At 57.1% G+C, this 20962-nt stretch overlaps 10 protein-coding genes across 10 annotated transcripts; 6 read left to right on the top strand and 4 right to left on the bottom strand.

The window, feature by feature from the left end:
- The first annotated feature begins 492 nt into the window (after window positions 1-492).
- SCHCODRAFT_02616941 (uncharacterized protein) lies at window positions 493-2004 on the top strand. Its single transcript, XM_003034664.2, has 4 exons — window positions 493-756; window positions 808-1280; window positions 1347-1496; window positions 1550-2004. Exons 1-4 carry the CDS (start codon window positions 590-592, stop codon window positions 1669-1671), a joined length of 912 nt encoding a protein of 303 aa, XP_003034710.1. The 5' UTR covers window positions 493-589; the 3' UTR covers window positions 1672-2004.
- A 284-nt stretch (window positions 2005-2288) lies between these two features.
- Window positions 2289-5179, bottom strand: SCHCODRAFT_01111093 (uncharacterized protein; the record flags this gene model as incomplete). The annotated part of the gene is made up of 10 exons (XM_003034064.2): window positions 2289-2549; window positions 2604-2928; window positions 2982-3282; window positions 3334-3428; window positions 3483-3712; window positions 3841-4036; window positions 4113-4167; window positions 4233-4413; window positions 4469-4769; window positions 4818-5179. The coding sequence occupies 10 exons, from the start codon at window positions 5177-5179 to the stop codon at window positions 2289-2291; spliced, it is 2307 nt and encodes a 768-aa protein (XP_003034110.1).
- An 899-nt stretch (window positions 5180-6078) lies between these two features.
- Window positions 6079-8133, top strand: SCHCODRAFT_01207361 (uncharacterized protein; the record flags this gene model as incomplete). The annotated part of the gene is made up of 4 exons (XM_003034663.2): window positions 6079-6246; window positions 6295-6489; window positions 6537-6656; window positions 6706-8133. The coding sequence occupies 4 exons, from the start codon at window positions 6079-6081 to the stop codon at window positions 8131-8133; spliced, it is 1911 nt and encodes a 636-aa protein (XP_003034709.1).
- Window positions 8134-9305: 1172 nt separating this feature from the next.
- Window positions 9306-10763, top strand: SCHCODRAFT_02570796 (NAD(P)-binding protein; the record flags this gene model as incomplete). The annotated part of the gene is made up of 8 exons (XM_003034662.2): window positions 9306-9434; window positions 9497-9663; window positions 9720-9755; window positions 9806-9879; window positions 9935-10131; window positions 10183-10314; window positions 10379-10465; window positions 10518-10763. 8 exons carry the CDS (start codon window positions 9306-9308, stop codon window positions 10623-10625), a joined length of 930 nt encoding a protein of 309 aa, XP_003034708.1. The 3' UTR covers window positions 10626-10763.
- Window positions 10764-10895: 132 nt separating this feature from the next.
- On the top strand, window positions 10896-12682 carry SCHCODRAFT_02534210 (uncharacterized protein). Its single transcript, XM_003034661.2, has 2 exons — window positions 10896-12180; window positions 12213-12682. Exons 1-2 carry the CDS (start codon window positions 11125-11127, stop codon window positions 12522-12524), a joined length of 1368 nt encoding a protein of 455 aa, XP_003034707.1. The 5' UTR covers window positions 10896-11124; the 3' UTR covers window positions 12525-12682.
- Window positions 12683-13304: 622 nt separating this feature from the next.
- SCHCODRAFT_02208413 (uncharacterized protein) lies at window positions 13305-14055 on the top strand. Its single transcript, XM_050342071.1, has one exon. It carries the CDS (start codon window positions 13436-13438, stop codon window positions 13745-13747), a length of 312 nt encoding a protein of 103 aa, XP_050201909.1. The 5' UTR covers window positions 13305-13435; the 3' UTR covers window positions 13748-14055.
- Window positions 14056-14176: 121 nt separating this feature from the next.
- Window positions 14177-16956, top strand: SCHCODRAFT_01138439 (uncharacterized protein). The gene is made up of 8 exons (XM_003034660.2): window positions 14177-14622; window positions 14670-14754; window positions 14803-14916; window positions 14968-15002; window positions 15050-15106; window positions 15460-15634; window positions 15828-15992; window positions 16108-16956. Exons 1-8 carry the CDS (start codon window positions 14363-14365, stop codon window positions 16558-16560), a joined length of 1344 nt encoding a protein of 447 aa, XP_003034706.1. The 5' UTR covers window positions 14177-14362; the 3' UTR covers window positions 16561-16956.
- A 33-nt stretch (window positions 16957-16989) lies between these two features.
- SCHCODRAFT_02616933 (uncharacterized protein) lies at window positions 16990-18742 on the bottom strand. Its single transcript, XM_003034063.2, has one exon. The coding sequence runs from the start codon at window positions 18565-18567 to the stop codon at window positions 17179-17181; it is 1389 nt and encodes a 462-aa protein (XP_003034109.1). The 5' UTR covers window positions 18568-18742; the 3' UTR covers window positions 16990-17178.
- Window positions 18743-19145: 403 nt separating this feature from the next.
- SCHCODRAFT_02616932 (uncharacterized protein) lies at window positions 19146-19805 on the bottom strand. Its single transcript, XM_050344780.1, has one exon. The coding sequence runs from the start codon at window positions 19571-19573 to the stop codon at window positions 19277-19279; it is 297 nt and encodes a 98-aa protein (XP_050201908.1). The 5' UTR covers window positions 19574-19805; the 3' UTR covers window positions 19146-19276.
- SCHCODRAFT_02208374 (uncharacterized protein) lies at window positions 19383-20960 on the bottom strand. The gene is made up of 3 exons (XM_050342069.1): window positions 20841-20960; window positions 19513-20088; window positions 19383-19442 (listed from the first exon to the last, which is right to left on the bottom strand). The coding sequence occupies exons 1-2, from the start codon at window positions 20858-20860 to the stop codon at window positions 19686-19688; spliced, it is 423 nt and encodes a 140-aa protein (XP_050201907.1). The 5' UTR covers window positions 20861-20960; the 3' UTR covers window positions 19383-19442; window positions 19513-19685.
- Between the last annotated feature and the right edge of the window lie 2 nt (window positions 20961-20962).

Raw genomic sequence — 20962 nt, 5'->3', positions numbered from 1 at the left:
AATCCCGTCCTGCCAGTATCCTGCCCCCGACGCCGAAGATTTGAGGTTGACAGTTTGCTCTGCGGCGCGACCGCTCCCGCACCTGCATATATCTGCGGTGTCTATAGAACCAAGCGGGCTGAAGCATCTGTACGCTGCGTTCCATGCCCTGCAAGCCCTCAAGATAGAGAAGCCCGGGACTTCGTATGTTCTTGGTTCAGAGTTCTTGAAATATCTGACAGTACATCTTGGGGAGGCTGCGCATCTCCTAACATAAATCCATTTTTTCTCAAAAAGGCTAGCAACGGCGCGACCTGGTTTTGGAATTGGTGGTTTTGCGGGCGGTGGAACATTCAATGGGAGGTGTAGAGCAGTTTCTGAAGGGATAGCTTTATGGCCACGCACCTCCATGGACCCACAATGACAGCCGGGACCCTCGGATCAGATAGCGGTCTGGGCCCGTTATCTTGACAACTGTGATCTTATCACGAAGTCAGCCGGCTCCCCGCTTTTAGCGCCTGCCCTCATCCGCCACAGCTCAACGCATTCACCTCCCGGCAGCCTGGTGCTGACCCATCACCTCCCCTTGCGCCTGACCACCACCACCATCATGGCCGACATCGATTACTCGAAGCCCGTCTCGACGCTCCTTAAGGAGGGGACGATGGAGGCTCACAAGGACGTTGAGCATAGCGACGCCGCCGCACAGCTCCTCAGCGGCAAGCTCGAGAAGGGGGAGTACATCCGCTACCTGATGGTTCTGTACGAGATATACGAGTGCGTACAACGCTCGCCACATTTCCCCCATTGCCCTGACCCCCCTTGCAGCGAGCTCGAGCGCGCGCTTGAGCAGCACGCCACTCACCTCGTCCTCGAGCCCATCCACAATCCGACGCTGCTCGCGCGTGCGCCTGCCATCTCCTCGGACATTGCCCGCCTGCTCGATGCCCCCGCGTGGAAGGCCCACCCGTCCTACCTCAGCCTCCGCGCGACGCCCCCGCCAGCCGTGCGCGCCTACAAGACGCGCCTCCGCGAGCTCGCGCAGTCAGAGGACCCCTCCCCCCTCCTCGCGCATGCCTATGTGCGCTATCTTGGCGACCTCTCCGGCGGGCAGCAGATCCGGCACACGATCGCGAAGGCGTACGGCCTGGATGAGAACACGCCTGAATCAGGGCTGGCGTTCTATGACTTCAAGGAGCTGCAATCCTCGAAGAAGGCTGGGCTGGGGGAGATGCGTCGCATCAAGGACTGGTTCCGCGAGGGCATGAACCGGGGCGTGGGCGACGACGCGAAGCGGAAGGGTGCGTGTCGTGTGCGATGGCGTGCGGCGTCATGTGCGGTGGCGAGTGCTGACGTGCTTTTCGCAGAGGCGATCGTGACGGAGGCGAACATCGCGTTCAAGCTCAACGGGGGCATCTTCGACAGCATCCTGCTCGAGGATGTGAACCCCGAGAACGTCGTGTCGCCGACAGAGAAGCAGTTCCCAATGTCTTCGTTCTTGTCGGTCATCATTGCTGGTACGTCCACTTCTTCAGGGTGTAGTCACATATTGTCTGATACGTCGTTCTAGTCGGCCTCGCGCACTTCATCCTCGTTGTCGGCGGCTTCACGGGCGCACGAGGGAAGGCCAAGTGGTTCGGCTTCGAGGAGTGGTTAGACTCAGTCTTCAAGAACTACTCGTCATCGGCATGAGAGTCAGATAGACACGCATCACCATCACTGCTGCATCTTCTATGCTCGTCCTTGCATCCGTATCGTCCCTTCCTGCATGTTTTCTTTCCCTCGCTCCGCTCACTTTTCATTGGCGCGTCTGCTATAGCTGTACCCGCATTCTCTGTCTGTATTACTACCCACAACCCTATTCCTCTACACGTTTTGTGGCATATATGCACCATCGGCCGGGCACGTTCACGGGAGACATTAGTCCTTAGCTCATGATACACATCGTTCATTTACGATACACATCTATCCCGAATGCACAGTCGCTATACAATGGACGGCGAACAAGACGCTGCGCTGATCGACTACGAGCTGCGCGGAACGGACTATGAACTGCGTGGTCTGGCTCATGGTAAGTTTCAAGGTTACTAGGGCTTCGGATACGGGACGCAGTAAGGGGCGGAAGACGCAACAAGGGACGGAAGCTGGGAAGCTGACATTGTCGAGCGTGCTGAGGGCATGTTGGAAGCCTGTTGAAGGGGTACACGGCGACGCCTTGAGCCATCGATAGCGCAGCGACTGCAGCTCTTGCCGACACAAAGGCGGTTCCGCAGGCAGGCCTCATCACGCCATAGCGCCCGACGCTGCGCTTAGAGCGCCAGACTCCCCTGCCGGCGCTTGCGTGGAAAGAACGGCAGACAAAGCCTGCCAATAAAGGAGCGCTTGGTGGTGTGTTTGGCGGGCTTGCTGCTCGTCGTGGGCTTCGTGCTTGGCTTGCTAGTAGAATGCTTCGTGGACTTGCCACTCATGGCCTTGCTGACGGCGCTCTTCGCGCGCTTAGACTTGCTCTTACCATGACCACGACGCTTGTGAGTCTTGGAAGATACCCCGAGCTCGTGCGTGTATAATGCCTGGTGGAGAGGTTCAGTCGACGACTTTCCAGCGGTCCATGGTATTGCACGCACCTCCAATGCTTCGTTTACCCCCTGCGCGAAGCGCCAGTATTCGTCCGCAAGGCGGAGCTTGAGGATCCACTCAAAGGCATCGGGCGTAGAAGGAGGGCGCTCGCCCTCCTCGCCCGGGGTATTCGAGCTGAAGCGCTCGAGGCTAGCTGCCCTGCCGTGACCCTCAGGAAGTGAGGAGGAGCTGAAGGCTTCCGCAGAGCCCATTGTAACCCCTAGAGTTGCTGAGGATGATTCGCCGCTCATAGGCACAGCCAATGTGGAAGCCGAGCGTTGACCCTCTAGTTGCCTCAGTCGATCTTCGAGAGCCCGACGGACGTTGATCAGCCTGCAAAACCTTCAGTCAGGTACCGTCAGAGATTGACTAGCAGCGCCACGTACCGATTAACATACGCAGACATCTGCCTCTTCGACTCCTTGTTCAAGCGATCGTACAACCTGTACGCTCGACGAAGCGTTCCATGCACGATATCGTCCGCAGCGGAGAGGAGGAGCTGGAGCTTGGTGGCATTGGGTAATTCGAAGCGGATCAGGGCAGAGTCATCAGTCGGGCGAGAGTCAGTGTTCGAGTCAGTGCCGGTGGACATGGCCACGTTGGGCGATGCAGAAAACGCGAGCTCAGCCGATGTCTGTAGGGTTGGCAGCTGGAAGCAGAAGGTGCGCGCGGCGCGCTTCAGGGACGCTGGAATGTTGAGATGAGATTGATACGGCAGACCCAAAGAGCGCTATGTACCTTTGCTGAGCACTCGCGCTCGGGCGTCTTCAGGGAAGGGAGAAGTCGGTAGGGCGAGGGGAGATCCACCTAGTTCAATATGGCGGGTGTCGAGGCTATTGCATATGATTAATTTGCATGAATATGTGGATAGGTACTGAGAGACGAACCTAGTCAACCTTTCAGCTAGGAGCATCTCGCTCTCCTCGTAAGCAACGCATATGTCAGTCATGTAGTCGCCAAGCAATCCTAGGACTTCAGCGAGTACGACTGCGTGGACGTGATCGTCGACTGTGGCATTGTACTCTTCTTCGACGGCGGTGAGGCTTGAGAGAGGCTCGAGAGGGTCTTGGCGGTTTGGATCGGCCATGTAGGGGAAAGCGCGCGACGAAGGGGCTTCCTAGTGAGGTTGGTGTGGTGGCGGTCAGAAAGAAGGGGTGTTGAGCGCAACCAGAAAGACGCGCAGCGCTTATATTGATGGAACAATGGCCATGACCGCCTCGTGTTCGTGGCCATGGTGTGACGAACAGGAACAATGGCAGTGCTTTTCGACACACCCATTGCGGCCATCGCGAGATTCTGCCGATGATTTCTCCAAGCCAGTAGCAGCGACTCATTCAAGCCATTGGATATAGAAGCGGTCAAGCATTCTGCGGAGGTGTCGCCCGTCGTGATGGTCGGGGACGAGGTCTGTTCGGCAATCACCGAGCCATTGTTCTCGATCCTATCAAATTAGCATTGACATTTGTCCGTAAATCGACGACAACTGATGTACTCTATCCGATACATATCTTACAGACGAGGACATCTTTCGGTGCAGTATCCCCATCGCCAGCTTGAAGAAGTCGACGTGGGCTGAGGTTAAGGGCTTTCAATACCGCCGAAAGTTCATCAGTACAATGAGTCCCTGAGTATGACACGTATGTTAGTCGACGAAAGCTTGCGGTGGAGCTCGTCCCTCTGCTTCACGCGTCTGCGTTGCACGAAGGGCATGGAAAGTCTGTCAATGAAGGTGCGCTTGGGAGCAGACGCCCTACCGGCGTAGAAAGCATCCGAGTGCTCATGAGTCTCCACGGCGACACAAATATGCCCGTAGGATGTCTAAGCAGAAGTTCAGTACCCTCACCATGACGGATGAGCATACTATGCACCTTACCTCGAACGTGCGTTTGACATCGTGCACATAGCGCCAATATTGATCCGCGACACGCAGCCTGAGCGTCCACGTAAGAGCCGCACTCTCCCTTTGAGCAGGTTCACACATGCTGGTGGGCAAGGGCGGGTCCCGGTCGGCCGGTCGGGGTGTACGAGGGAGAGAAGCAAGATCAATATCGAAGGGGCAATAGTCATCGAGCCCGTCGTCCGCTGCGTCGTGCGAGGTATCGAAAACCAACGCAGCGCGATTGTCCCATAGTTCATGCATTTGTTTGATTGTCTCTTGACGGAACCAGACGATTCTGAGGCCCAATTAGTGGAGATTCCGCTTCAACCCAGGGAAGACTGACTTCTTAATTTCTGAAACTAGATCACGCCGTACCTCCATGTTTGACGAGTCATAGAGCTCTGCAGCGCGCTGCACGATGCGCCGTGAACCACAATCGGCAGCACAGAGTAGACCGTCCAGTTTGACATCGTCGAAGAGCAGAGAGGTGATCGTGCTAGCGATAGTGCTGGGGTCAAAGTCGCAGGCTTCACCAAGCTTCAAGATATCGTCGGGACAGAGGAATGCTGGAATCGAGGGCTTCCGGAAGTTAAAGAAGCGCTCCGCGTGATTGAAGACGTCTGTGACGAGCTCAGTGCACTTTCGTGTAGGAAAAGGGTGCAGGTACCAATTTGGTCTACGCTTCCGAGAAGAGATACAGAACATGCCCGGTAACGCCGCTGGAAGCAATACAAGGCATCGTGATGGGCTGCGACAAGAGAGGATCGGCAATTGCCGAACTTTTGTTCTCGGATTGTGTACCGACCCTTAACGGGGTTTGCAACACTTTCGGAATTTGGGCATTTTCTCGACTGTTTCGCTTTAGAATTTCACGAGACTTGGTAGAACTGTCCAATACCATATCATGAACGGATCCTCTACATTTGGCGGCCTTCAGGGAAGAGGAACCCAGGAAATTGTTGCGCAACAGTCGCCGATGCACAATGCAACAGTTTCGGCATTTGCCGAGAACGCCTCCCATTTTCTATCTGAACGGTCTTACCTCCGTCTAACATGAAAATTCACAGATGCTATGAGCGCAGCGCGCTCTACCCATATGCCAAAAAGCTAAGCGAACGGAGGATGAGCGAGCTCGGGCTGGGGTGTTGCATTGCCCGGCACCTTTCGCCGCTTTGACCGATTTTGTTGCAAACCCCGTTAAGGGTCGGTACTGCTGCACGGTTTGCAGTATGTACTCGGTAATAAGTAAAGCAAAACCACATACATATAATCTCTATACTGCGCTGTAGCTAGTGCTTGCAGGTGACAATGTACGCCTGCACGAATTCCAACATCGATGGGCGCATGTAGGCGCTATCACGTGACCTGTGACGAGAGGACTGGGTCACAGCAGCTTGGGCCCAGCAGTCTAGCGCAGACACCCACGTCCCCGCACCGCAACATCTCATATACGGTCTTAAGACCTCCTCGAGGAGAAAGGGAAGCTCTTGAATACGACATATCTCTTATCGCGCGCGCGAAGCTTGACAGAGAGCTGCTTATCCCCGACCGCGGGAGCGACGCAGGCCACAGCACAAGCGCTGGTGATGAGCGCGACAGCAACGATGACACAGACAGTACCAGCAGCTGCATCCGGAAGCAAGAGGAAGGTGGACGTACTGGGAGGCGCGGCCGCGGCGGGAACCGCGGTCGACGACGACATCGTCATACTAGACGGGCCCGGCGAGTGGAACGGCGCCCAGGTGCCCGCGAGAAAGAGGCCGCGCGTCGAGGTACGCGATCCGACAATTCTGGTTCTCGTCGCTGACACCGGACTCCAGGAGCAGACAACCACGCTTGCCACGAATCCACAACTCCCCCCACTCCCACCCCCTCGACAAGCGCCGCCACCCAGCACAAACGTCAAGCCGCGGGGCAACCTGAATGGCTTCTTGGCCCTCCAGGCTGCTCTGCGCGCGAAGCGCACCATGCGGGGGTACTCATCCACCCCAAGTACCAAAGAATGGACCGAATGGGTACGCGAGTCACTTTGCGTTCGCGTCCTTCTCTGACACCCCACCAGGGACTGGGATACTTCGACTTCGAGCTACCCGACACGAATCGCTTGATCGCCGAACACAAGAGTGTCGTCAGCCGGCCCCTCCAGCCAGCGTCTCCCCCCAAACCCTCGTCGGTGCCTTCGGTGCGTGTACCCCCACCGCCCAGCTGAATCTCTCCTGATGCCGTTGCAGCCCGCGAAGCTCTATCAGGACTCGCTGCGCAACCAGGTCACCTCCGCCCTCGCGCTCGCCGAGACGCTGCACGGTCTTTATACCGGGTCCGCGTCGAGCAGCCAGCAGGCCGCGTCTATCCCCCAAACCATCGCACCGACGGCCTTGATGCTCGCGAGACCCGCGCCCCCTCCCACGCAAGCTCAGGCGCCTACCCAAACCTACCCTCCTGTACCGCCCGCCGCACAAGCGCCGGCGCCGCCCGCTGTGCCCCCACAACAGCTCAACCGCAGTACCAGCAATGGCGCGCAAGCATACCCAGCCAATACTGCTGGACCCTCAAGTACTCCGCGTGTAATGGCTCCGCCTCCCGTCCCCACACCTCTCACCGCCAATCAGGCCGGCTCTCGCCCTGCGACAGCGGCTCCTCCCACACCCTTCGTCGCACCCAGCACTTCCGCAAGCGCTTCCCATCCTCCTCGACCGCCCAGCGCGCAAATCCGTGATCCTCGCATGCAGCCACTACCACCGCCAACCCCGATCGCGCAGGCTTCTCCGCACCCCAATGCGGCGATGCAGCAACGGACCCCGATGCTCCAGCCACGGACCCCTGCTATGTCGCAGAGTACGCCGGTCATGCAGCAGCAGCGAACTCCTGTTATTCCGCAAGGAGGACCAGTCATGCAGCAGCCAGGCGGATCCGTGATGCCTTCGGGCGCGCCAATGGTGCAGCAGGGGACACCGATGGTGCAGCACGCGACGCCGCGCATGCAGCCCAACATGCAGCCGCGGCCAGCCGGAGCGCCAATGCCGGGGACTCCCCAGCAGATGCCCAACGCCGCTGCGCAAGCGCACGCGAACCCGACCCAACCTCCGAACCTTGCCCAAGCACAGCAAGCTGTCATGCGGCAAGGTGTCACGCCTCAGGCCGTCAGAGTCTTCCAGCAGGCTATCTTGCAGGGCGCTAGCTTTCGTCTCACGCCGGAGGCACGCAGTCAGTTGCCGCCGAACCTGCAGCAAGTGCTCAAGACGGCCCCGGAGCCAAATCACGGCGCAGTCGTGCATCGCTGGGCCACCCAGCTCTTGCGGAACACTGGGGTTCAGCAGGCAGCGGCGGCGCGGGGTGTGCAGTCACAGCCCCCGCAGGGCGGCCCTCGTGCGCCGGCGGTGGCGGCCCTGACCCCTCAGCAGCAGCAGCAACTCGCTGCTCGTCAGGCAGCAGCTCGGCAGGGTGGGCAAAATCCTCAGCACGCAGCCCAGCAGATGCAGTACATGCGAATGATGCACCAAGCGCAAGCCCAGGGGGCGCCAGCGAACATTCAGGCGCAGAGGATGGGCGCGCCCCCACAGCCGATGGCGGGCAGGCCGGTCATGGCGGCACCTCAGCAGATGGGTGCAATGTACGCTGGACAGGTCCCCCAGCCATACAGTCAACAGCAGCGCGCATAGAACGACGATCCTCCTCCGTCGACGCCATCCACTTCCCAAACTCACGACGCGCGGCGCTAGTCGTCGACGTTGGCAGTTCTGCCCTTCCGCCGTGCTTCCCCCGCCGCCCTAATCCTCCTATCCCCTCAGCTCTCCATATATCTCCACTGCTCTATATCTCTGACTTGTACTTATATCTCGCTCTCGTGTTACTGATCTCGTTCTCGCCGTCCATCTACTCATAGCGCATACCATACATCATAACATTATCCCCCAGCATCCCTATCTATCCCGTCCCCATCCCCCACCCTCGCCTTTCGTCGACATCTGTACTTATACCTTATTGTACTGACTTCACCCGGAACCGTCGTGCTTTCATACCCTTCCATTGGCTGGTTAACCCGCACACGCGGTCGTTCTCCGACGATCGTGCTGTCGGGGCGACCTCAGCACCTGCTACGCCATGACGGTTCCGTTTCTTATTGACTTTTCTCTTTCTATACTCACCCGGATTTTGTCGACGTTTGGCTCCTTACTTCTGCTTTTGTGGAATACTATCGCGCGCTGAGTGACTGTTCCTCGAACCGCGGGAGATTGACGGTTGTGTGACCCAGAGCAAGTACCTCCCGAGAGGGCGTCTTTCGCGCAAATTTGTGACACAACTACGGTCTATGATTTCTGCAGTAGTCCTTTTGTGCGCGCTATCGATCCCTTTTGCGCTTTACAGGAGACGGGGACACTACACGATACGACTTCGCAAATTGCCGAACGTGATATGACAGTGCGTGATAATTCCTTTGGCACCTTGGCCATGTACTCCGTCTTCAACTGATCGAACGACTAGGCTGGACCCATGTCACCTCATTCCACGGTGCGAGTATGAGAACTAAGGACAGGTAAAGCACAGATAGCAGGCTTGTAGGCTCGTCAAGACACAGAGTCCGATTCGGACTTAGTCTCTCGACCAACCAGCGACCGCCGTCACCGATTCGGATTGTTATATGCATACCATTCGCTGGACTCAAAACAGGACAGTACGGAATACAGAGAGATGCTCCTGCTCCTACATCCCTCGCTCGAGCGGCGGAATTGCGGATGCGTGACCACAGCAGATCGCGGATCGTTTAAATAGGCGCGGCTGCCCGCGAGACCATCGCAGTGCCCGCTCTTTTGTATACTCGTCTTTGATTACCATGGGACAAATCTACAGCCAGATGTTCCCGCCCAAGGCGAAGTTCAGCGTGAACCACATCCCTGACCTTTCCGGGAAGGTCATGCTCGTCACTGGCGCGAACAGCGGGATTGGGAAGGAGACGGCCAAGGTGCGCCAACTACAGCATATCATCCCTCGTATAGCTGTGCTTACGCCATTCTCTATCTCTAGGCCCTGCTTCAGCATAATGCGAAGGTATACATTGGCGCTCGCAGCCCATCCAGAGCCGAGGAGGCTATCGAGGAGCTCAAGAGCGCGACGGGCAAGCAGGCGCTTTTCCTGAAGATCGACTTGGGAAACCTCAAGTCCGTCAAGGCCGCAGCGCAAGAACTCCAAAGGTACGCGTGTCGTCCGCTTTGTGCTCGACTGCCCTTGTACTCACGTCATATTACAGCAAGGAGACTCAGCTACACGCTTTGTTCAATAACGCGTTAGTGACCTCGCGCATGTACGTCTGAAATCTACTGAACTGCAAGACAGAGGTGTTGCGATGTGTCCGGTAGAGATGGTCACGGTTGACGGCTACGACTGCCAATTTGGCACGAACGTTCTAGGTGAGTGTATGATTTTACTGCTCCCCTTCTTATCTGACGCTAAACGCCGCCCCAGGTCATTTCTATCTAACCAAGCTGCTGCTCCCGACCCTGCTGTCGACCGCGAAGACTACTTCAGACGGCACCGTCCGCGTCGTCAACACGGCTTCCAGCGGGCACACCATAGTCGACAAGATCGACTTCAACACCCTCAAGGACGGCCCTGCCCGGCGCAAGATGAGCACGACTAACTTGTACGGTCAGAGCAAGCTGGTACGTCCTTGCGGTGTTTCATCGCAATTCACAAGCTGAATGGTGTTCCAGGGCAACGTCCTCTTCTCCAATGAGCTAGCGCGCCGCTACGGTGATCAGGGCATCATATCCACGTCGCTCAACCCCGGGAACCTGTCCAGCAATCTCTACCGTCACATGAGCCCGATCGTGCTGAAGATCATGGTGAGCGAGGCCCCTTTATTTCTGCGCTATGCATTCCAATGTTGGACTCACATATGCAACCCAGAATTGGACGGTACTATATCCCAATGCGATGGGCGCGCTTACGCAACTCTACGCCGGAACCATGGACGGGAAGGAGCTCAATGGCAAGGTGATATATGTTCCCCCGCAATCCCGGTTTATCATACTCAGTCGACCTCCAGTATCTTATCCCATGGGCTCGTATTGGTCACCCTAGTCGCGCTGGTTCAGACGCTGCCTTGGCGAAAGCGCTCTGGGAGTGGTGCGAAGAGCAGGTCGAGGGATTATGAGCTTGTTTCTTCTATTCTCGACCCGATTATGGTCACTAGCATGCCAGTGTTACATACTATCCTCCTCTCGCCATCCGTTTCCCTTCGTTCCCGAGCGACATTCGGGTAAAGCACTTCAATAAACACAGTTCATTTCAGTCCTTCATATTCCTGAGCATCTCCGTGGAAGCTTGCGCGACCGAATCCTGACACCGATTTCGCGTGACCCGGAATCTGCCGCTGCTGGTTATCGGGAGGCGGCCGGCGTATGCCTTTCATCCTGCCACCATGACTGATTGTCCTTTCAGTGGCCCTTTGTGTGAACTATCGCGCTTCCCTTCCAATAGATCTTTGACCATTTATGCTATATAGGTCGACTCTGCGCTTCTCTCTTCTCCTCTCGCCTCGTCCAGTCGAATACGTGGCCTAGCACGGGTACCGAATCCATTCACCTAGCCTCTTACCAAGAATTCCACCTTCCTCAGCGCAGTTGTGCCCCAGCTCCTTCATCTAATGGACCATGCACTCCGGTATATCGGTCGACAACGTCTTTGTGCCTCCGCTGGGGCCGGAACACGAGGTGGCCACCTCTCCGGCGTCTTGGCCGCTCGTCGCGCCCATCCATCGCCTGCCCATCGAACTGCTGTCAAGAGTCTTTGTCGAGCTTAGCGGTGCTCAGGTAGATCAATTCAAACACAAATCAGATGAGCGGTACGTCCCTCATCTCATGACCATCACGGCTGCCAGCGTGTGCAAGCGGTGGCGCGCTGTGGCTCGAGGTACACCAGACTTGTGGGCATCTATCTACGTCAACAAGAAGACTCGGCACGTCGAAGCATTTCTCGATGCATGCATCCTCAACTCTGGTCGGCGCTCACTCGACCTGCACTGCTCTTCCAAGAAACTCCTTCCTACCTTCCTTTCACGACTTTTGCCTCACAATGAGCGGTGGGAGCATCTGTCCATCTCCGCGGGTGAAACCACACCCCTCGCTGTCCTGTGCACAAGCCGATATAGCTTTGGGGCACTGAAGGAGCTCCATCTCGAAGTCGTAACTATGCCATCGGGCACGTGGGACTTCCTCGCCAACGCACCTCGCCTCGAAGAACTCTGTGTGACCGGCTCGTCCACGCGGGGAAGAGTCATCATTCCACCCATGTACAACCTTCGGAGGGTGGAGTATCATGTCATGTACGAGGTGTATCACGTCTCCTCCATCTTCGACGCCGTCGCACACTCTCGCGAGACACTCGAGTCGCTCTATCTCTCCTTCAACTGCTCGCCATCGGACCTGGAGCTGGGGCAGCCGGTGCTCATGCCCGCGCTCGCGCAACTGGACCTCGACTGGACGTGCCAAGTCTTCATGAAGTCCATCATCGCGCCCAACCTTACCGACATCGTCAACGTGTGCCCGCACGACGAACTGAGTACACCCCGGCTCGTACTCACACTAATAACCCACCCGCAAGCCGACCCCCGTTCTCTGGGATTACTCGACCTCCAGGCTCTGTACGTTCTCGACGAGGAGCTCAGCCGGACCCTCCTGCAAGCCCTCACCCTCATGGTCAATCTCGAGGTTCTGCAATTATCCTATGATCCCCCCACCAGCCCGCGACGCCCCACCGCAGCGACACCTTGCTCGTGGGGCTTTCTCTCGCGAAGCACCACGGTGTGCCGCCCATCCTGCCACTTCTGTCGAAGTTGTCCTTCGGCATCGAGCCATTCCTCAGTGCCGACGAGCTCGCGCGGCAGCGCCGCCTTCTCCTGGACGTAGTCCGCTCTCGGATGGAGCCGAAAACGCTCGATGGGCAGGCATTCGTCGCTCTACGGGGCTTCGCAAGCAGCATCGAGCTTCCCGAGCTCCGCCCGAAAGTAGAGGAGTGGTCTTGTACTGCACAGTATGCATACATCGGGAATTGAGGAGTGTGAGCGGACGACTTGGGGTAGTCATCGTCTTGTGGAACTTTGTCTAATTTGCTCGAAATGTTCTTTCCTCACCAAAGCGCCACCCTCCGCTCCTACTTACTACGACTGCATGCGCTGAAAGCACCGCCACCATCTGCCACTTTTGCCCGTCTCTTTCAGCAGTCCTGAGTAACTTGTAAGTCCAGGAGTTCCCTTGTTCCTCACTGCTCAGGTAGTACACCGCCACCAGTGTTCTTAATCGATTCCGGTGCGCTTTCATCGATCTCGGAATACCCAACACGGTTAAGACCTCTTCACCCACATCACAGCCCCTTCATGTCCCCTATTCCGAGAAGTTCATGTCCGCGCCGAGTGGCGGTGCGCTTGTTCCCTTTGTTATTGTTCTTCGGAGCGAGAGGCATTCTTTTGCGCCGAGATAGAGAGTTCGTCGTCCGAGAGGTAGGCTTTGAATATAAGCTTGTGATGCGAGAAGTAGGCTTCACCGCAGGCTTTCACGAGAGGACAATGTTGAAGCGAGGACATTGACAGCGAGTGGATGCGACGCAGTGGTACGAGCAGTCGAGGAGAGGAGATCGGGATAGGACCATCGCCGACGCTAGCCAAATTATACAGTCTCCGAGTACGTGCGCGCTCCAAAGTCATGTCATTCGATGAACGCGATGACTCGTATACGATGGTGTGTATAGACTGGGGATAAACATACTGGCGACATTACTTCCTGTGGCGGGGACTGGCGAAGCGAGATGAGTGGCAAAGGGCGCTTGAATAGGTCAACGGACTGATGATGGAAGTCCAGAGCGCACAGCAAGGAAAGACGAGCGCACAGCAGAGAAGAGAGCGCGTCATACACCTCTGGATCCCCAACATGCCCACGAAGAAGGACAACCGTCCCGAAGAGACATGACATGCGCCATCGGAGGGCGCATGACGCCCGTCATCCCAATGACAGAAGCGGCATCGCGAATGTGACCCTCGCTGTGCTAGAAGCCTGCAGCGTGGTAATCTCACGAATTTGGACTGCTGGCGCGGTCAGCTGCGGGGGCGGGGTACCACGTCCTTACTTCTTCAGGCATTTTGTTGTGTTCGGGGGATGTTGTGGACTTCGGAGCAGGGGATTACCGTGTCCGCAGGGCCGATGTCATCCCCCTTGCTCGAGTCCAGACGTAAATCATCTCATCGAAGGCGAATGCCGTAGTCAATTCAGCCATGATCACTGAGCATGACCTACGCGCACCGCTAGCACGAGGCGCGCAACTCTGTCGTCGAATCGCGAGGCCCGGGGCGGTGAGGCGGGGGGCGCGGTGCTTGGGCGGTGCGTGTGGGGGCCGCGTCGCACAGCCTTGCAGGTACACCGAGACACAGCCTCGCGCGACACCGAGCGTCGAGGTTACGACCGGAGCGCACGTTTCGTCATCGGGCGCGCTACGGTGGTGGCAGCGACGGCGCTGCCCGCCGTCGGGGGGCGCGCCTGCCTTGTTCGTCTTCGGATCATGACGTGCGATACATGATCCCCCCACACAGGTCGGGCGGGAAATTTTACTCAATGGGCTGCGCGGACAGCATAAAGGGCGGGGGAGGAGAAGGGGGAGCGTACTCTGCCCGACGCCGACGACGACGACGAGGACAAGGTCAAGTCGCGCGCGTGACAAATATCAAGGGCGGAAAACACGCTTCAGACGCACGTGGCTTTTAGACGGGAGCGATCAGAATTCGGTTCTCTTGGGTGGCGCGCGCATACCGCATCTGGGTAGCTTGCCTTTTGCTCTCACCGCCGAATCCCGGCTCTCTCTTTGACGCTTCGCTCCTTGTCCTTCCCCACCACCACACCAGACATGCCCAGAGAACTCCCGGGGCTCTACTTCGACACCGTCCGCCAGCGCTACTTTCCGCTCGCCCAGCGTCCGGCAGGCGCGACGACGACCACGACCACCGCGACGACAGCTACCAGCGCGCCACGTCAGCCGCAGCAGCACAAGCCCGAGCAGCAGCAGTCCCCGCGCGCCGCACTCAAGCGTAGACGCGCGCCTCTCTGGGACTCGTCGCGCGCTTTGAGAAACGCGCGCTCCTTTGCCGAGCGCGAACGCGCCGTGCAGTGCGTCCCCACGTTGCGCATTTGTGGCTCTTGCTGACGCCTCCTAGCAACGCACAGTGCTTTGAGTACGCACACACCTCCGTCGTCGAGCAATGCAAGATCCCCGTCTTCCATCCCATACGCTCATTCTGCGTGCGTGCTTCCCCCTCCTATTCCGACGTATGCACTTACACCACGTAGAGCACCACATGGGGCGGCCAGCGATACAGCTTCATTGGAGATAGCGCCGGCTGGCTCTACTCCCAGGGCAAGTACGCATGGGAGATAGAGCTCAATATCCACCCGAGGACGGAGGTGCGTAGTGTGGCCCCTTATTCGCGTCCCCGCCATTGACGCTTTGCTCAGATATCGTCTATATGCGCCTCGGGATCCCTCTGCGTGTGCGTACGGACAACATCTCGACTCGCTCATACTCATTTCCCCTCAGTGCTACTTCCTCCGGCCCCTCAACGAAAATATCCGTCCAAGACCTCAGTACGGCGGGGTACGTGTTCGTATCATCTTTCTTTCTGAACGGGGTGCATCAGAGACCCTGTGCGCTGCGAATGGGGTGCTCGGTGGTGCGCGCTAAAGGCACGCGTCGGGTCGGTCGGCGAGTACGCGATATGAAGGAGAGGGTTTAGGCCGGCATGCCCGACATCGTACCATGTCGGCTTCTCATCATGAGCGCACGCGTCACTCCTCATATCGACGGGAAGCTGTCAGCGCAGCAACCTGGCAAGCGTGCTAGCAAAAGCCATCTCATTGACCGTCTATCGTGCTCCCACAGTTCGCGGGGTCCCTGATCATCTCCCTACTCGCTTCACTCTGTTTATCCTACTGACATCCATCACTCAGAAGAACGTCGCTCCTGACGCTCAATAACGTCTACGACGTCCGCTGTAGTCACCTGTCCGGCTCCTCGCTCGTTCTCGGCGCGGCGAAGCAAGCTGTTTACCTACCCGACATCGCGAATCCGACCTTCCAATATCTGCCTACGCATAGCGATGTATACGCTGTTGAGCGGGAGCAGGTGAGTGGAAATGGGGAATGCATATATGTGGTGGACGTTGCACATATGTGGCGTGGGCCTGTATATATACGGCGAGGAACTGTCTGTATGAGGCGAGCGCTGCATATATGCGGCGGGGACCTGCATATATGCGCCATAAACCGCGATATCTGGCAAGACTGAAATCATTTCATGAGACTAACCTTCCTCGCAGGACCTCATCTACACCGGTGCGCGTAATGGGAGCATACACCGCTTCGACATGCGCATGCATAAGCCGACCGGCGACCTCCTCTTCCCCGACCGCGAACCGAGCAACGTCGTCAACCTTCGCGTCATCCGCGAGACACAGCTGCTTGTGAACCATCGCAATGGCTTGGTAAGTCTTGCGTCCATGTCTTACCCCCTGTCTCCTTACCCTCTCTCCACATTACTCTGTCCCTACCTCACCCCTCTTTACCTAACAAACCACTGCATATTGACCCCGCCATCAGATCGCCGCCTACGACCTCCGCTTCCCGCGTGAGTCGACGCCCGTGATGACCTACGCCGGGCAGGTCCCAAGCCACTACACGCTTGGCTTCGCCGTCGACCCCGCGCAGGACTTCGTCTTCGCCGCGGGCGACGACCGCCGCATCCGCGCGTGGTCCCTGCGCTACGGCGAGCTGCTCGACCCGGGCCCGGGGCAGAAGGCGGGCGGGGAAGACGACGATGGCTGCGCTCGTGGGCACGCGCGCATTGGCTACGACGACCTGGAGGAGATGCCCATCGACGTCCCGACGGGCGAGCTGCCCGTGCGTGCGCGGGGGAATCCGTTCCGGACGGTGTTCCCAGACCGGGTGGCGACGATGCAGGTGGCGGAGGAGGAGACGGGCGAGCGGGTGCTGTGGGCGACGAGCGCGGGGGTGTTGTATCGGTATGGGCTGGGGCAGAGGTATGTGGGGTAACATCCGCGGATGATCTCTGCACACTGGCTTCGTCTTGTTCGTCGCCTGCGCGTGCGTCTGTTCGTCCTTCTCTTTCCGCACGCAACGCAACTCTTGTCAGTCCTCACTGGACCTATTTAACGTACACTAAGACCGCACTTGCGCATAGTATTGATACTGCATAATAACCTCCCATCCCCAACAGCGTTCGTTGTATATATGTACTACTTATTGTGGACCGCATTGGCCAGCGCGCAGATCCTGGTCAAAGACGCTGGCGCCCATACACGTAGACTTTTTCGAGCTTTTACCTGTCTGTAGCGATGCAGATGGATTTTTTGGCCAGATTATCAGAGGCTTAACCTGTATGAAGATGAATCGTATAGCGTACAGTTCATTCCACCGGAAAACTTGTCACTGTCGCGCTTTCCTGTTGCGCAATCGTGGCTGGTCCCGGGGAGGTCCTGACTATCATTACTGACTAGGGCGACAAGCGCGAAGCAGATTGTAGGGAGTGGCTATCGCGGGCTTTCGCGTAAGTGGTACACATGAGGTTAGAACCCCCTCGACCTGGGCCGCAACAAAGGACACTGGCTGTACACAACTGAAAGGCTAATCTTCGGTGTCCGCGTACCCTCCTCATTCCCCCAAATATGTATGTCCAAATGTCTGCCACTGCTTGAATTTAGGGCCGAGTTCAGGACACTCCACGTCGCTTGCAAAACTCCGCAGAGCAGCGTATGCGTGTCCGCCGAGGATCTGCGGAGTCACCCGAGAGCGGACTACTTCGACAAGAAGGCGACGCTGCCGCGCGAGCTCGTCGTCACTGAGAAATGGCTCTAGGTTGAAGTACAGCCTACGCAGGCATGGCAGGATAGGCGGAACACCGTGATGCTTTGCGAGGGAAAGTCCAGTGAGCAGCGCGTCGCTGAGGTGGGGCGCGTCATCTTGATCAGAATGATACGATAGATGCAGTACCTCTACATTGACCATGCGCGCGAGGCATCGCAGGAGGATCTGACTGTCTTCCTCGTCGAGGATGTATAATGAGTTGAGTTCGAGGCAGCGCAGAGAGTAAGGATCGGCTTGCGGGTGCGATATCATGGCGAAGACGAGCTCGGGTGCAGACAATTCGAAGTCCGGATACCCGTTCACGAGCTCTTCAAGGTTGGGTGCGACGATAGACTTCATGAACACTTGGCACGCATGATCAAGGTCTAGTTGCTTGAGCGCGGGCATGACGACCGGCGTCCCAATCTCCAGATCCGATGGTGATGAAAGGAAGGCGATACAGAGCGATTCGAGTGCCTCGCGAGAGTGTGCGACGGCGGCGAAGATGGTGGAGAGGTGATATATATCAAAGATGTGGTATTCCACCGTTCTGAGATTGGACATGGGCGGTATGATCGCGCTCTCATTGTTGGCAGATGATTCGTAGACACGGAATTCTTCCAGCCGAGGAGCGCTGGCTAGGAAGTCCCACGTCCCCTGAGGCATAGTGACGTAGGAGAGGTGGAGTACCTGTAGAGCCCCAAAGCAATACTGACCGGTAGATAGCATGGCCATGTCGACAGCCTTACCACCGTGAATGTTCAGAGAGGCCCATCGCGCGCTGTGAGGCAAGAGTCGCGAGAAGAAGATTGACAGGAACTCTTCAGAGCCACAGAACAGGTGGAGTTCCTGCTGACCAGAGCTGGAAGTGCACGCATCGATGTACGCGGCGACGTGGCGGGTGTCCTTCGCGACGCTGATGAATGTCCAAAAGGCGGTCGTGCCTCGCGTGACAGCACGCCACCGCCTGCACACGCTGCCAACCGTGATGGTCATGAGATGAGGGATATGTCTGATTTCCGACTTGTATTCGAACTGATCGACTTGGGCTTCGCTAAGCTCGATGAAGATTTCGGAGAGCAGCTCGACGGGCAGGCGATGGACGGGCGGGATGAGCGGCCACGGCGCGGAGGAGACGACTGTTTCATGATCGGGTAGCAGAGAGTGCGCACCGTCGACGAATACTCCAGCGTCCATAACGTAGTGCTTGGCTCGAGTCTAGCAAGCGGCGTCGATATCCTGGGTGTGCCGATGCGTAATGCGCATACGCATGCGAGAGGAGAGTGTGGGATGAGCCAACTTGTTGCACGGAAAATGAGAGATATAGTGATAGAAGAAGAGGCGTTAGAGTCACCTCGCCACTAAAGGGGCGATTGTCAATGGTGGTGGCAGGATGAAAGGCGGCCACGCGCCTGCTGCCGACCGGGTAGCGGCAAATCCCGGGTCACGCCGAGATCACGAATATAATTTCAAAGTTCGACTTCACTAGAGGAAGCTCCGGCTTCGCCGGCTCTAACCTTGCCTTGCGCCTGGGATCGTGGGCTGGGCTTGTGCACTGGACTCTCGTTGCGCGCGTGACTTTACGGATGTTGTCCAAGAGCACCGTACAAATTGATGGGGTCAATTAAGGGCGGGAGAGACCTTGCAAGGCAAGGTAATTTGCAGTCTCGTCCGGCATGCTTCAAGCTTAGAATGTCAGAAGTTACCGGGATGAACAACTCATGGCAATCAAATAAAGATGACAGCCTCATTGGACAAACAGAAGCAGACTGCACTTAACGGGAAATATTGAAACGCTCGGGATTTGTGTGAAAACTGTAATGGTAACATGGAGGAGGAGGATATAGGAGATGTTGCATGTCGCTTTTATTCGAAGGATGAAGACTCGGGAAGAGAGCGGAACACTTTAAGCGTAAGGACCAGAGGTCGGGACACCGAGGAAGTCTACGATGAAAGCCAATAGGAAAGAGAACCTCCAGCGATTGTGGGCTTTGATGACGCCCTCCAAGTGGTCGCGCGCAGGCGAAGAAGAGCGAGGCTCAGTAATCGTGGACGTCAGATACGCCTTTTCGCTGTGATGAAGGCACAGACGACCGGTGAGCGCAAAGGAACAAGCTGTCGAGCGAAAACGAAGGTACTCGCCGATGATCACGAATGTACTACCCGCGCCGATGGTCAAGAAGATACTCGTTGGCAGTCTCATGAAGGCACACACCAATGACCGTAAAGCCGCTCACCGGTGAGCCCGAATGCGCTCTTCAGGCGCCTGAAGCTTGAGAGATTCGCGTCACCTCGAGGAGCAGGTAACGTTACTGTCAAGCGTCGATGCAGTCGCCGGTGCCTTCGACGCAGGTCATCTGCGTCGGCGTACATACTTGCCGTTGGTCCTGCCACACCAGGACATAAACCCGCTCAACCCAAGCATCAACATCGAAGAGTAGAAGACCGGCGCAAATGACCTCGCCGACGTCAAGGTCGAGATATCCACGCGGTTGTATGCTGGCAGCGTCAGCAAGCAGTGGAAATGATTGGCAGGCGTATAGAAGGCGATTGAAAGGCGTGTAGGAAGTGATTGACAAGCTTGCTATCGCTCCATCGTATGCAGGTGGAGGTTGAAGGCGGTTGAAGGCGATCGCTCGATTGCGAGGCGCGGCGCTATTGGGAGGCCCGACGCTATTGGGAGGTGTGTAGTGTCTATATATTGAAGGTGATTGGGTGCTGAATGCCGTGGCGTTAGCTATGCATATGGCGGTGAGAGTGACTGCACAATGAATGGTTAGAGCTACACATTGGAGGTGGGAGCCATGAGGCGGCGGGGAAACGCGGGGTATACAAAGGGGCTTCCCAATCGGGAGGTGGCGACATCTGTGTGGTGGGAATACGCGGTTGAAGACTAAATTTCAGTCTGAGTGTGAATGGCCGAGGAGGCGCCGTATAAGGAATTCTCAAGGACGACGTAAAAAGGAGGCGGTCGAGAGAATGAGATCAAGGCTGTTGAAGACGCCGTAGGCCAAGGAGCGGAATCGTGATAGACGGTCGAATCGACAGCGCGGCGCTGAACTGAGATAGGCAAGCGGGAAGTGAGGAAGTACGGAGCGGAAGTAGATCAGCCACGTTTGGCAGCGAGCACGAAGGACGACTGACTGCAGAAGGGCAGGTACGGAGGGCGGATTGGGGGTCAGGAGACGGAGTCTCCGGAGGTGGGGAAAATAAGGACGCAAGGAGAAGATCAGAGACGCATATCAAAGCTGTAGAGGACAAACAAATGAGAAGCAGCGAACAAACAAAGGGATGACGCAAGGGGGGAGAGCGCGGAATTGGATGCAGGCGCATGGACTCGACCTAAGACGCCGCAGATTGAGGAAGGAATGAGGAAGTCAAGTTACTGAATAAGAAGAAGTGGGGAGTCTGTAAAAGGAAGCGCGAATCGGGCAGACTAGACAGATACATCGGAGTCGAGAGAAGCTCACCTCCTCACGAAGAAGCCCATCTACCTCGCTGGCGAGCGCCCACCTGTCCTTCAAGCGCTGGTCAATCACTCTTCAAGCGCTCATCCAAGCCCTCCAAGCGCCCGCAGAACCCGGTCGAGACA

Source organism: Schizophyllum commune (genome assembly GCF_000143185.2).
Source record: "Schizophyllum commune H4-8 unplaced genomic scaffold SCHCOscaffold_3, whole genome shotgun sequence".
Classification (NCBI taxonomy): domain Eukaryota; kingdom Fungi; phylum Basidiomycota; class Agaricomycetes; order Agaricales; family Schizophyllaceae; genus Schizophyllum; species Schizophyllum commune.
The sequence above is the reverse complement of the archived record's forward strand: the minus strand, read 5'-3'. Positions and strand labels throughout refer to the sequence as shown.